This window comes from Electrona antarctica, assembly GCF_951216825.1.
Source record: "Electrona antarctica genome assembly, chromosome: 4".
Lineage (NCBI taxonomy): Eukaryota > Metazoa > Chordata > Actinopteri > Myctophiformes > Myctophidae > Electrona > Electrona antarctica.
The window spans coordinates 11822927-11836900 of record NC_136809.1 but is presented as its reverse complement, the minus strand read 5'-3'; the positions used below and the strand labels follow the sequence as shown (position 1 = coordinate 11836900).

At 45.2% G+C, this 13974-nt stretch overlaps 1 protein-coding gene across 2 annotated transcripts in view; it reads right to left on the bottom strand.

The window, feature by feature from the left end:
* Positions 1 to 13974, bottom strand: part of sh3pxd2aa (SH3 and PX domains 2Aa) — a 187358-nt gene that overhangs the window by 80836 nt on the left and 92548 nt on the right. For both annotated transcript variants that reach the window (XM_079500360.1, XM_079500361.1), the window contains exon 5: positions 13514 to 13642. In XM_079500360.1, the coding sequence (XP_079356486.1) occupies positions 13514 to 13642 (129 nt within the window). The remainder of the gene's footprint in view (positions 1 to 13513; positions 13643 to 13974) is intronic.

Genomic DNA, 13974 nt, shown 5'->3' with positions numbered 1-13974 from the left:
CTGTACCATAGTGTTCCTGTTAACCACTAGGTTAGAGACTGTACCATAGTGTTCCTGTTAACCACTAGGTTAGAGACTGTACCATAGTGTTCCTGTTAACCACTAGGTTAGAGACTGTACCATAGTGTTCCTGTTAACCACTAGGTTAGAGACTGTACCATAGTGTTCCTGTTAACCACTAGGTTAGAGACTGTACCATAGTGTTCCTGTTAACCACTAGGTTAGAGACTGTACCATAGTGTTCCTGTTAACCACTAGGTTAGAGACTGTACCATAGTGTTCCTGTTAACCACTAGGTTAGAGACTGTACCATAGCGTTCCTGTTAACCACTAGGTTAGAGACTGTACCATAGTGTTCCTGTTAACCACTAGGTTAGAGACTGTACCATAGTGTTCCTGTTAACCACTAGGTTAGAGACTGTACCATAGTGTTCCTGTTAACCACTAGGTTAGAGACTGTACCATAGTGTTCCTGTTAACCACTAGGTTAGAGACTGTACCATAGTGTTCCTGTTAACCACTAGGTTAGAGACTGTACCATAGTGTTCCTGTTAACCACTAGGTTAGAGACTGTACCATAGTGTTCCTGTTAACCACTAGGTTAGAGACTGTACCATAGTGCTCCTGTTAACCACTAGGTTAGAGACTGTACCATAGTGTTCCTGTTAACCACTAGGTTAGAGACTGTACCATAGTGCTCCTGTTAACCACTAGGTTAGAGACTGTACCATAGTGTTCCTGTTAACCACTAGGTTAGAGACTGTACCATAGTGTTCCTGTTAACCACTAGGTTAGAGACTGTACCATTGTGTTCCTGTTAACCACTAGGTTAGAGACTGTACCATAGTGTTCCTGTTAACCACTAGGTTAGAGACTGTACCATAGTGTTCCTGTTAACCACTAGGTTAGAGACTGTACCATAGTGTTCCTGTTAACCACTAGGTTAGAGACTGTACCATAGTGTTCCTGTTAACCACTAGGTTAGAGACTGTACCATAGTGTTCCTGTTAACCACTAGGTTAGAGACTGTACCATAGTGTTCCTGTTAACCACTAGGTTAGAGACTGTACCATAGTGTTCCTGTTAACCACTAGGTTAGAGACTGTACCATAGTGCTCCTGTTAACCACTAGGTTAGAGACTGTACCATAGTGTTCCTGTTAACCACTAGGTTAGAGACTGTACCATAGTGTTCCTGTTAACCACTAGGTTAGAGACTGTACCATAGTGTTCCTGTTAACCACTAGGTTAGAGACTGTACCATAGTGCAGTAGCTCTGTTAACCACTAGGTTAGAGACTGTACCATAGTGCAGTAGCTCTGTTAACCACTAGGTTAGAGACTGTACCATAGTGCAGTAGCTCTGTTAACCACTAGGTTAGAGACTGTACCATAGTGCAGTAGCTCTGTTAACCACTAGGTTAGAGACTGTACCATAGTGCAGTAGCTCTGTTAACCACTAGGTTAGAGACTGTACCATAGTGTTCCTGTTAACCACTAGGTTAGAGACTGTACCATAGTGCAGTAGCTCTGTTAACCACTAGGTTAGAGACTGTACCATAGTGCAGTAGCTCTGTTAACCACTAGGTTAGAGACTGTACCATAGTGTTCCTGTTAACCACTAGGTTAGAGACTGTACCATAGTGCAGTAGCTCTGTTAACCACTAGGTTAGAGACTGTACCATAGTGCAGTAGCTCTGTTAACCACTAGGTTAGAGACTGTACCATAGTGTTCCTGTTAACCACTAGGTTAGAGACTGTACCATAGTGCAGTAGCCCTGTTAACCACTAGGTTAGAGACTGTACCATAGTGCAGTAGCCCTGTTAACCACTAGGTTAGAGACTGTACCATAGTGCAGTAGCTCTGTTAACCACTAGGTTAGAGACTGTACCATAGTGTTCCTGTTAACCACTAGGTTAGAGACTGTACCATAGTGCAGTAGCTCTGTTAACCACTAGGTTAGAGACTGTACCATAGTGCAGTAGCTCTGTTAACCACTAGGTTAGAGACTGTACCATAGTGTTCCTGTTAACCACTAGGTTAGAGACTGTACCATAGTGTTCCTGTTAACCACTAGGTTAGAGACTGTACCATAGTGCAGTAGCCCTGTTAACCACTAGGTTAGAGACTGTACCATAGTGCAGTAGCTCTGTTAACCACTAGGTTAGAGACTGTACCATAGTGTTCCTGTTAACCACTAGGTTAGAGACTGTACCATAGTGCAGTAGCTCTGTTAACCACTAGGTTAGAGACTGTACCATAGTGCAGTAGCTCTGTTAACCACTAGGTTAGAGACTGTACCATAGTGTTCCTGTTAACCACTAGGTTAGAGACTGTACCATAGTGTTCCTGTTAACCACTAGGTTAGAGACTGTACCATAGTGTTCCTGTTAACCACTAGGTTAGAGACTGTACCATAGTGTTCCTGTTAACCACTAGGTTAGAGACTGTACCATAGTGTTCCTGTTAACCACTAGGTTAGAGACTGTACCATAGTGTTCCTGTTAACCACTAGGTTAGAGACTGTACCATAGTGTTCCTGTTAACCACTAGGTTAGAGACTGTACCATAGTGTTCCTGTTAACCACTAGGTTAGAGACTGTACCATAGTGCAGTAGCCCTGTTAACCACTAGGTTAGAGACTGTACCATAGTGCAGTAGCCCTGTTAACCACTAGGTTAGAGACTGTACCATAGTGCAGTAGCCCTGTTAACCACTAGGTTAGAGACTGTACCATAGTGCAGTAGCCCTGTTAACCACTAGGTTAGAGACTGTACCATAGTATTAGTGCAGTAGCTCTCAAATGCCAAAATGTATTTGGCCGCGGATCCCACCCATCAGAAAATGTTTTGTGCCAAGGACTCCCCAGAGGAGAAGATTAATAATAATAATAATAATAATAATATTCCAAACATTTTAGATTTTTCGGAACATTTAAAAAATAGCAGATGTGTAAGCGCACGGCGTGGCACAAAGAGACGTGATGTGAGCCTGTAGATCTGCTATTTTTGAATAGCCAACATAAATGGCTGAAGTGTTTGTGATGCTGTACTAACTCATTTTGCTGGGGACCTCCTGGAAACCCCCCAAGGACCCCTAGGGTCCCCCGGACGCCTCTTTTAGAGAACCACTGCTGTAGTGAGCACTCTGTCAAAACAGCGCATAGGGCTTTCTCAAACCAGAAGCCTGACACTGTAAGATTTAATTAGCCTAGCTTAACTGTCGCGGTGTCAAGTCCAATATTCCCTGGGAAAACAGCGCCCGGCGCCTCCGCGGACAAGCCTGAGCCTTTTGCGCTACTATTAGCACTAGAAGTCAACTTGAATGAGGTCCCAAATCGTTCTTGACAGCTCCCAAATGAACTACATCGGACTGTCAAAAAGCCAGACGGCATCGTAGCGTCTGGGAGGCAGACGGAGAGGGGGGGGGAGGTGCTGTAGTGCGTGTTGTGCTGTAGCGTAGGTGGGTACAGACGATATCCAGAAAGCCAGAGTGACTTTGAAGGAAGTTGATGGTGTGAGGCAGCCGTACAGTTAACTGACTGCACATACAGTACAGTACATACATAAGCCCTGGTATGTCGTATGTGTGCCGGACCGGTCTGCCATGAGACTGATAGAACCCATGTGTTGTGTTCTGGACAGAGAATGTAATGGAGTCACTATTTACCTCTAGATAATTTTATGTGGATTCATACTGTATTGATGACACGCACGCACGCACGCACGCACGCACGCACGCACGCACGCACGCACGCACGCACGCAAAACAATGACATCAACCAATACACAGTAGACAGACAAGATACTGATGGAGGAGGCACGGCCACTTTGACTGTTTGAAATGTTGCATTGTTTGAAGCTAATTAAGGTCAACCACTTTCAACCTGGCGTCCCTATTTTGGGCATGTCATTATAGGGTAACTTTCTTTTAATCTTCAAAAATAACAGATCTACAACTCCCAACTCTCTCTACTCCCAAATAGAAACACTCCCAACATGTTCGTCCCCCCCAGAAAAGGGACACTAGATGTGGCTTGGGAGGCTGACTTGGTGAAGTCTGATCCAGAGATTTCTACAGCATGTCTGGCTCAATGATCCCTCCACACAGACCCAGCAAATCTCTGGAAAACACTTTCATATTAGAAACGAGCATGGTCAGCCAAACCAGATTGGCTGAGCAGCAGCAGAAGACAAAAAGTGGCCAAAACCTCAAGTGTTCTTGGCCTTCTCAAAAACATCATTTAAAAATATATACTGTATATATTTCTTTTTAGTTTAGTTTTTTAGTCTTTTAAAAAGCTGAACTGGGAGATTTACTTAAACGTCTCTATGGTGAATTGCATTTCTGAAGTCTAAACTTCTTTTACAAATTGTACAAAGTGGCCGTTAAAGCATGTTTCCCAAGAGGGGTGTAGTATGTACTATGGGAGAGGCAGTGAGAAGTCTAATCTGTTTATTCAGTGCTTCTCAAAGTGAGGTCCAGGGCTCCCTGACGGGGTTCCAAATGGGTTCCAACTCAGAGAGTGTACAAATGGAACCAAATGGAACCGTAAGGATCCATTTGTTTCCATTTGTGCACTCTCCGAGTTACGGTTATCCTTGAAATCAAATAAAAAGGTTTGAGAAGCAATAGTTTTAGATGAATTGTGACAAATCCCCTTCAAACCCTGGCAACAAGCAAGGCTGAAAGATTTGTTTCAAATGGGTTCTCCGGCTGGCTTTGTGGCCCATGGTCGGCACCCTAAACCCAACGGATCTTGTTTGCAGCTCAGAGCTCAGCATCATCAAGCCTCTCATGGCAGATCCATTAGGCTAGGGTAATGAAACAGTGGAAAGAAAGGGGATTTTATTTCACTTTTACATTATTCCCTTTTGATCGCACACACAATGGAAGTGCAATCACATGCATTTCCTATTCCTTTTTTTAATCAATTCTGGGCGGAAACCCCTTTTGGTGTTTTAAGCATTATGTTATGCTTTAGCTATTGAAAAATAGCAGATCTGCTATTTTTTGAAAAATCGTGAAAATGTGGCGCGAATGTTTGAATATATATCCTTTCACAGTGAACAGTTTTTAACTCAAATCTTTGCTCCTGGGAGGTCCCTGGAACAACATATTTTGAGATGGGGGTCGGCGGCCAATTCATTTTTTGGGGGTTTTTGACATGAAAACGTTTGAGAACCACTGACATAGAAACATGGGTTTTTCAGAAAACTGCCAAGATTTAGAAGACATTTTAAGAATCGTTTTCAGGTCTAAATGGGTTAAATTAAATGATGATGACCAGAACGGCACTACTAAGCAGCGCCGGGACTCGACGAGAAGGCGAAATTGGGCGAGAAATTATCCGCAGAGTCGCTGTCTGCACCTCGTGAGATCGTCCGCACCCCGTCAACATCAGTTTTCCCCCCACTAAATTCAAATCTTACGTATTTGGAATGACGTAACGTAAGTCGTTTTCCATACACGGCAATTACTGCTAATGTTCTTCATATGCCAATAGTAGGCTACTGTACATGGTACTCAAAATATTTTATTTCATTCAGATTTTATTGTCATCCAAACTGTTGTGGAAACTTGAAGTACAAGATCTAACGTACACTTCTTAAAAGCAGTGATTGCCTAGGCCGAGAGGATATTGCAAGTGGCTCCAAGATTTTAATGACAATTTAACATTAATATAAAACATTATGTAAAAGCAAAAGAAGAAAGAAAGAAATGTCATGGTATTTTTTTTCTTTCAAACTTAGTAGTAGATCTAGATCTACAGATCTAGATACAATCTCAACGCATTACGAGATTGTGGATCTGATACTTTTGATACATTTGTTTGACACTGTAGTATGTATGATAGAGTAGGGCGTTAATATTGACAAAAAATAAAATTAAAATATTGAGATGGAGTTCCTGCCCAACAGCAACAATAACTATAAGGACAACTATAAAGATCTAGTTTTATAAATTGTTCTAACTCAAGTGAATAGCAGAGTCCTCACACCACAACTATGGTGAACAATGATCGATAGATATCACACCTTAGTTCATGAAGGCCAATAACAACCTACGTTTAGCCCAACGCCACGCGGCCATGGGACTTCACTTGGTCATGAAGGCCAATAACAACAACCTACGTTTAGCCCAACGCCACGCGGCCATGAGACTTCACTTGGTCATGCGTGCTGGTGGATTAGTTTTTATTTATTTTCCGGGCCGAGACATTCCTCAGTCCAGACGCTCCGTGGTTCCCATGTCCGAAGAGGAACCATGAGGGAGCAGTGCAGGACAGTGGCCCAGAGCAGTGTTGTTTTTGGCAGCAAATTTTGATTTTAGTTTTCATGTCATAGTCTCTTGAATTGTTTTAATTTAGTTTTAGTCACATTTTAGTCACCTGGAATGTCTTAGTGTTAGTCTAGTTTTAGTCGACTAAATATCACAAGATTTTAGTCGACTAAATCTACAGCTGATTTAGTCGACTAACATGTATTTTGGCGGGCCTTGATGCCGTCATAATGACTGATTTTACACTTGCTGAAAATAGCCGATCTACAAGCTCACAACGCGTCGCAGCGTGAGCTTGTAGATCGGCTATTTTCAGCATGCAACCAAGTGTAAAATGACTTCTACTGGATCTCTTGTCCACTAGTCCCTTCCTAACATTTTAGTCTAGTTATTATTTGTTGACAAAATTGTCAGTATATTTAGTCTTAGTTTTAGTCATCATAGCTTAGATTTCATTTAGTTTCCATTTCGTTTTCATCAGTGAAAACAGGTAGTCAACGAACATTTTTCGTCTTAGTTTTAGTCGACGAAATCAACACTGGCCCAGACACAAGACACGACACGGCCCGGAGGATTCCAACCCTGCGTGACCGTCCACCTTCCTGAACCCTTCATAAATCTGTCTTTTACTAGTTAGCGCCTTGTAAATCTGAGGAGGATGCTGCACGGATACACACACATGAACCTAGAGAATGGACCTGTGTGTGTGTGTGTGTGTGTGTGTGTGTGTGTGTGTGTGTGTGTGTGTGTGTGTGTGTGTGTGTGTGTGTGTGTGTGTGTGTGTGTTCAGAGGAAGGAAGACTCATACACACACAGGCTACACAGTAACCAAACTCACATTAATGATGTGAGTTTGTGGTCTTGAAAATAGCCGATCTACAAGCTCACAACACGTCGCAGCGCCTTTGAGAATTGACAGAGTTACCGTATGGGGGTCTGGCACATCCAGACCCCCAGGAACGCGCCCAAGGGGGGCGGCCCGGAAATGGCAGAGTTACCGTGTTGCAGCTTTCCGTGCTCGGACACAGGGACACACATACGGACACACATAGCTGCGTAATGGAGTGGAGGCACCGCTCAAAAACACAAAAAAAGTTTAAATTATGGAGATAAGAGATTTCCGCCCCGACAATCACGATATACAGTACGTTTAAGTGGTGAAATGATAGAACAGGAAGTCTAGCACGTGGGGGCTTCTTTATTTTTACATACACACGCATACAGTGCACGCACGCGTGCACGCACGCATGCACGCGCGCGCGGGTGGATGCACTTTTGTTGACAGAGTACAGTGAAACAGCTGGTGGTGAACGTGAGCGTGCAATTAAGGCCAATAACTTCTCACAGGGGTATAAGAACAACATCCCACTCAGTTGAACCCGTGACTGGACCAGGTCAAGAGTGCAGGAACCAAAGGAAACTGCTGCGGCCACGGTTTTAATTGTTCCTGGTTGAAGTCTGCTACGCATCATGCGGACCATACTCCAGTGCCGACAGCGTGTGAGAAAATGCACCGCTGATGCTGCTGTCGGGGCAGAAACCTTGTATGTTCATATTTTTCAACTTGTTTTCTCTCTGTAAACGAATGCCCCACGTCGTCATATACTGCACAACTACAGTGTCACACAAAAATAACAAAAACAGCCGATCTGCAAGCTTGCTATATAGGTTTGCTATTTTTTTTATTTTGTTAATGTTATAGTGAAAGTGGTTAAAGGAGCATTCAGTGATTTGGGTGATTTGGAAAACCACCCAGTCAGCCCCGGTAACAAAATGTGCACATGCACGCACTACAGTGGGGGGAAGTGCAACAGGCCAACAGCATGTGCACCAAGGCCCGCCCCCACTCGATCATGATTGGAGGAAGGCCCCTCTCATCCTGATTGGATGAAGGCTTTGCCACCCGCCACCACAACTGAAACTAGGGTTTTTTGACCCCAGGGGCTCACTGGGGACAGGGAGGAACTCCTTATATGGTCAGCACACTCTATAGTAGGGAGGATTATCCCCAAAAAAAAGAAAAAATAAGTGATATTTGAATGAAGTGAAATCACTGAATATACCTTTAAGTGTGTCTGTGGGTTTTATTGAACCAATGTAAAGCATTAACTAAATAATATTAATAACGACATTGGACCCATCAGAACACAGGTTATTTTTTTCTCCATCTCAGTTTTGCACATACAGGGTTTCCACCCGACAACGCCCACATACGATGTTGAGTACTGTAAATAGAGCTGGAGAGCTTACACGAGATGTTTGAGAAATTAAGGCCCCAATTAATTGGCTGTATAGGGCAATCCAAAATGACTAACCGTTGCTACATTGAAACTGTCAAAGGCAATAAGCACTGCACAGCCTGAGGGCAGCTGAGGAGAAGTCTTTTCCACGCGGGGTGGGGTGAGGTGGGGTGGGGTGGGGGGGACTCAGCTTTATACGAGCTGTCCCATGTGTTTGACTTGGCCGTAGCCTTCTACTGATGTCATCATCGTCATCATCATCATCATCATGGCCCCCGCTGCTGCTGCTCCACTTTTGTCTGGGCCAGGAAAGGACAACCGTGGCAAAGTCAGCTCAACTCAAATGCTCTATTTCAATGGCGTCACCCGAATCCCTCCGTGCATACAGTACAGTTGGAGGCCATCGATATTGTCCTTTTCTTTTTGCTGAGGTTTGCGTGATCTGCGCAAAAGGACAGTTAACCCATTTTGGGCGGGAAGCCCTTTTGGTGTTTTAAACATTATGTTATAATTTAGCTATTGAAAAATAGCAGATCTACAAGCTCATAGCGCGCCACCGAGTGGCGCGCTACGAGCTTGTAGGTCTGCTATTTTTGAAAAATCGTGAAAATATTTATTTCAGAAAACTGGAGGATTTAGAAGGATTTTTTTAAATTTTGAGGTCAGGCCTAAATGGGTCAAATGGTAAGGGACAATATCGGTGGCACCCAACTGTACAGTACTGTAAACCCCCTTCCACTAGCGTCGTGGCTAAAGCCCGTTAGGGTCCCGTAAAAAATTGCATGTGATTTCTTGGCACGAGAACAGTCCAGCTTTACTTGTTGAATATTCATGAAACAAAACTGTTTACATGACACACATCCTGCTCCCCATGAGCTTCTGGCAACTGAATGAGAAGGGGATAAATATATATATATATATATATATATATATATATATATATATGCCAGTTACTAGGTACTTTTACTTAAGTACTGTACTTAAGTACAATTTTGAGGTATTTGTACTTTACTTGAGTATTTCCAATTTCCAATACTTTTACTTTGAAAACTTTAGTTACTAGTTACTTTATAGATTTTGATTATTATTACGAAACATACACTTCAGCCCTACTGTATACATGTTTTGGCCATTTGAAAATAGCCAATCTACAAGCTCACAATGCAGTCGAATGTAGCTTGTTTTCGTCCAAAATGGTGTCTAGCAACAGAAAGATTATTTAATTTTTGAGTGGTGTAAACCACTCCTACAACTGGCTTTGTTAGTCTGTGCAGAAAAAATGAGCATGGTTGCTATGTTCACCCTGTTCACCCGGGTGTGATTTCATTACGTCAGACATGATTTCATTACGTCAGACAGGCTATACACCACTCAGTTCACACGGGTGTGATTTTTTTGAAAAGTCGAGGTGGATGGGGGCCACCATCTTGTTTCCAGTTAATTTCCTGTTTTATCGATCGCCTAGCAACCGAGGGTCATTCAGACGGAAGCGACGAGTGTGATGTAACTTTTAAAAAAAAACACAAAAAAAAACACAAAATCACACAAACATTAAATTCCCATTGGCAATGAATGGAGAATTTACGTCATATGTGTCTGAGCAAATCGTCTATTTTCGTCCTACACAAACAATAAATTCCCATTGACAATGAAAGGAATTTGTATCTGAGCAAAATCGACATGTTACGTCATGACGATGTACGATAAGAGCGCCCCTCATTTCGCAAGTATTCAATGAATCAAAAACAATTCATATAGACGGGAGTCCTCCATGGATCTAATACTAGGCCCCCTAATCCTCCCCCCTCTATACCAAATCACTCATGTACAATCTTCAAGCTGAACATGTTTGCCCCAGAATAGGGACGCTAGGCTTTATGAGAACTAAAAAACAAACAAAAAGACAAACACACCATAATCACAGTTACAACAACTGCTTGGCAGAATGTGGGCTATTATTATTATCTCACTGACAATGAATGGATTATAAATACAGTGAAAAGCCTGTCCCAGGGGGATGCTGTACTGTACTGTACTGTACTGTACTGTATGTCTGCAGCAACACTACATGGAGCCACAGCTGCAGACAAGAGCACAGATCCTTGGAATGCCTCCCCCTCCAAAAAAACAAAAAACAAAACAACCTTAAAGCTCGTTACGATGGCAAAAGTGACTCATTAACTCGCATAATTACTCAAAGATGTGCAAGAGAAACGATCACACGCACAATCAGTGTACAGATAAGATGGCAGGACACATCGACAGGGGCGGAAAAAGTACTCAGTTAGTATCAATACTGCAATGTTACTGCACGTATGAGATGAGGTAAGGAATTCAAAATGTGCTCGAATAAAAGTACTGAAGTATTGGCATCAAAATGGCACCAAAATCCAAAGTAGAAAGGTCCCATTTACCACAAATTTGCATGCGTATGAAATGTGTAAAAAAAACTTTTGAAAATAGCAGATCTACAAGCTCACAATGCGCCAGGATGTGAAGAAGAGAAAGTGGGGGTGGATTGGACACACCCTCCGAAAACCTACTGACAACATCACTAGGCAAGCACTGGACTGGAACCCACAGGGCAAAAGAAAAGTGGGGAGGCCAAAACAGACCTGGAGAAGATCAGTGGAGAGTGAGGCAAAGACGACCGGATTATCGTGGGCCCAGCTGAAGAAAACTGCTCAAAACAGAGTCCGATGGCGGGGTGTGATTGCGGCCCTATGCTCCACCTAGGAGCCTACAGGAATAAGTCAAGTAAGTCAAGCTCACAATGCGTCACATCCCGACACATTGTGAGCTTGTGGATCGGCTATTTGCGAATGGCCGACATTCATATAGGGTTGACGTGGTTAGTGTATATTTTGTAATAACAATCAAAATCTACAAAGTAACTACATCTTTCTTCCAATAATTGTAAAAGTGCAATATTTTCCTCTGAGATGTATAGTAGAAGTAACATTATTGGAAATACTCCAGTAAAGTAAAAGTATCTTGGGTACAGTAAATATACTTAGTATATGTAAATGTACTTAGTTACTTCCCATGGGGATATGCACTGGCATTTCTAGGCTGGAGCGTTGTTGTTGGAGCTGCTTGTATCGCTGCTCATCTCTGAGTTGTGCAAGCTGCTGGCTGTCACCGCCGCTAAGCATGGAAAATAAGATGCAACGCTTCATGGGGGTGTGGAGCGGTGGCAGAGAGCTGGGGGTGTGGAGCGGTGGCAGAGAGCTGGGGGTGTGGAGCGTTGGGGGTGTGGAACGGTGTGGATGTGGAACGGTGGCAGAGAGCTGGGGGTGTGGAGCGGTGGCAGAGAGCTGGGGGTGTGGAGCGGTGGCAGAGAGCTGGGGGTGTGGAGCGGTGGCAGAGAGCTGGGGGTGTGGAGCGGTGGCAGAGAGCTGGGGGTGTGGAACGGTGGGGGTGTGGAACGGTGGCAGAGAGCTGGGGGTGTGGAACAGTGGGGGTGTGGAACGGTGGGGGTGTGGAACGGTGGCAGAGAGCTGGGGGTGTGGAGCGGTGGCAGAGAGCTGGGGGTGTGGAGCGGTGGGGGTGTGGAACGGTGGGGGTGTGGGACGGTGGCAGAGAGCTGGGGGTGTGGAACGGTGGGGGTGTGGAACGGTGGCAGAGAGCTGGGGGTGTGGAACGGTGGGGGTGTGGAACGGTGGCAGAGAGCTGGGGGTGTGCTATTTTTCAATAGCTAAAGCATAACATAATGCTAACACCAAAAGGGGTTCCCGCCCAAAATGGGTTAATGGAATGTAGTTTTTATAGCGCTTTTCTATGTGTATATTCAAAGCGCATTACAATGGTCCATTCGTTCATACATTGGGAGGTGAAGCGGCGAACAGTCAACGCCAGCATCCTCACTTCCCACATTCACACACCAATGGTGGCAACCACTGGAGGCAATGCGGGGTTCAGTGTCTTGCCCAAGGACACTTCGACATGGAGACAGGAGGAGCCGGGATTGGAACCCTCCTGAGCCACAGCCGCCACCATACTGTACTGTACTGTACTGTACTGTACTGTACTGTACTGTACTGTACTGTACTGTACTGTACTGTACTGTACTGTACTGTACCAAGTAGGCTACTCTGCTGCAAGTCAAACAGAACCTCAAAGTAATGCCAAGATCCACTAAGGAGATGGGAGTCTGGTAGAGAGAGAGAGAGAGAGAGAGAGAGAGAGAGAGAGAGAGAGAGAGAGAGAGAGAGAGAGAGAGAGTGTAAGTGGGTGTGTGTGTGTGTGTGTGTGTGTGTGTGTGTGTGTGTGTGTGTGTGTGTGTGTGTGTGTGTGTGTGTGTGGGTGTGTGTGTGGGTGTGTGTGTGTGTGTGTGGGTGTGTGTGTGGGTGTGTGTGTGTGTGTGTGTGTGTGTGTGTGTGTGTGTGTGTGTGTGTGTGTGTGTGTGTGTGTGTGTGTGTGTGTGTGTGTGTGTGTGTGTGTGTGTGTGTGTGTGTGTGTGTGTGTGTGTGTGTGTGTGTGTGTGTGGGTGTGTGTGTGTGTGTGTGTGTGTGTGTGTGTGTGTGTGTGTGTGTGTGTGTGTGTGTGTGTGTGTGGGTGAGGGAGAGTGCAGTGGGGGGATTCTTGAGGACAAAGGGCAGATAGGAACAAATCGTCTCAAGAGTAAGAACCATGAGAAGAGACAGACACAGACAGACAAACAGACAGAGGCAGAGAATCTGTGTATGCGTGCGTGTTTGTGTGTGTGTGTGTGTGTGCATGACGTGTGAATGCACGTGTGTGTGTGTGTGTGTGTGTGTGTGTGTGTGTGTGTGTGTGTGTGTGTGTGTGTGTGTGTGTGTGTGTGTGTGTGCACGTGTGTGTGTGCTAATGGAAACAACAGAAAGCCAAAACAGAAACATCAACATCAGGTTGCAAAGCGCGCTGCACGACTGCACGTTCAAAGAGTCTCCTCCCGGCATCGGGCTCTATGTCGGAGAAAACGACCAAACGCACACCAAACACACACCAAACAGCGTCCGTCAGACTCACCGCTCTCGCTCTTCTCGATCACGTCCACCGTCTCGCCGGCCTTCAGGCTGATCTCCGAGTTCTCCTGCCTCTCGTAGTTGGCCACCACCACGTACTGCTCCAGCACCATGGGCTCCGAGCTGTCCATCCCTGAGGGGAAGAAACAGGCTGTCAGCCATCGGCGGCCGGCGGTAGCCCCCCGCGAGCGCCCGCCGGCGCCGATGCCGCGCTGCGTCGCCGTCGTCGCCATCCGCCAACCTCCCGCGGCCGCGACCACCAATCAGAAGGCGAGCTCCTCACAATCTGGCTGCATGATAATCCCGAACGTCCGCTGGCCATATAGCGGAGCCGCCGTCGTCGTCCCCCCGCCCGGCAACCTCGGAGGGACGAGGAGGACCCTCCTCGGAGTGGAAAACAAAAACAAAGGGGGAGCGAAGGGAAGGGAGCAGGGGAAGGCGAAGAAGAGGCTGCAGGGGCCGCAT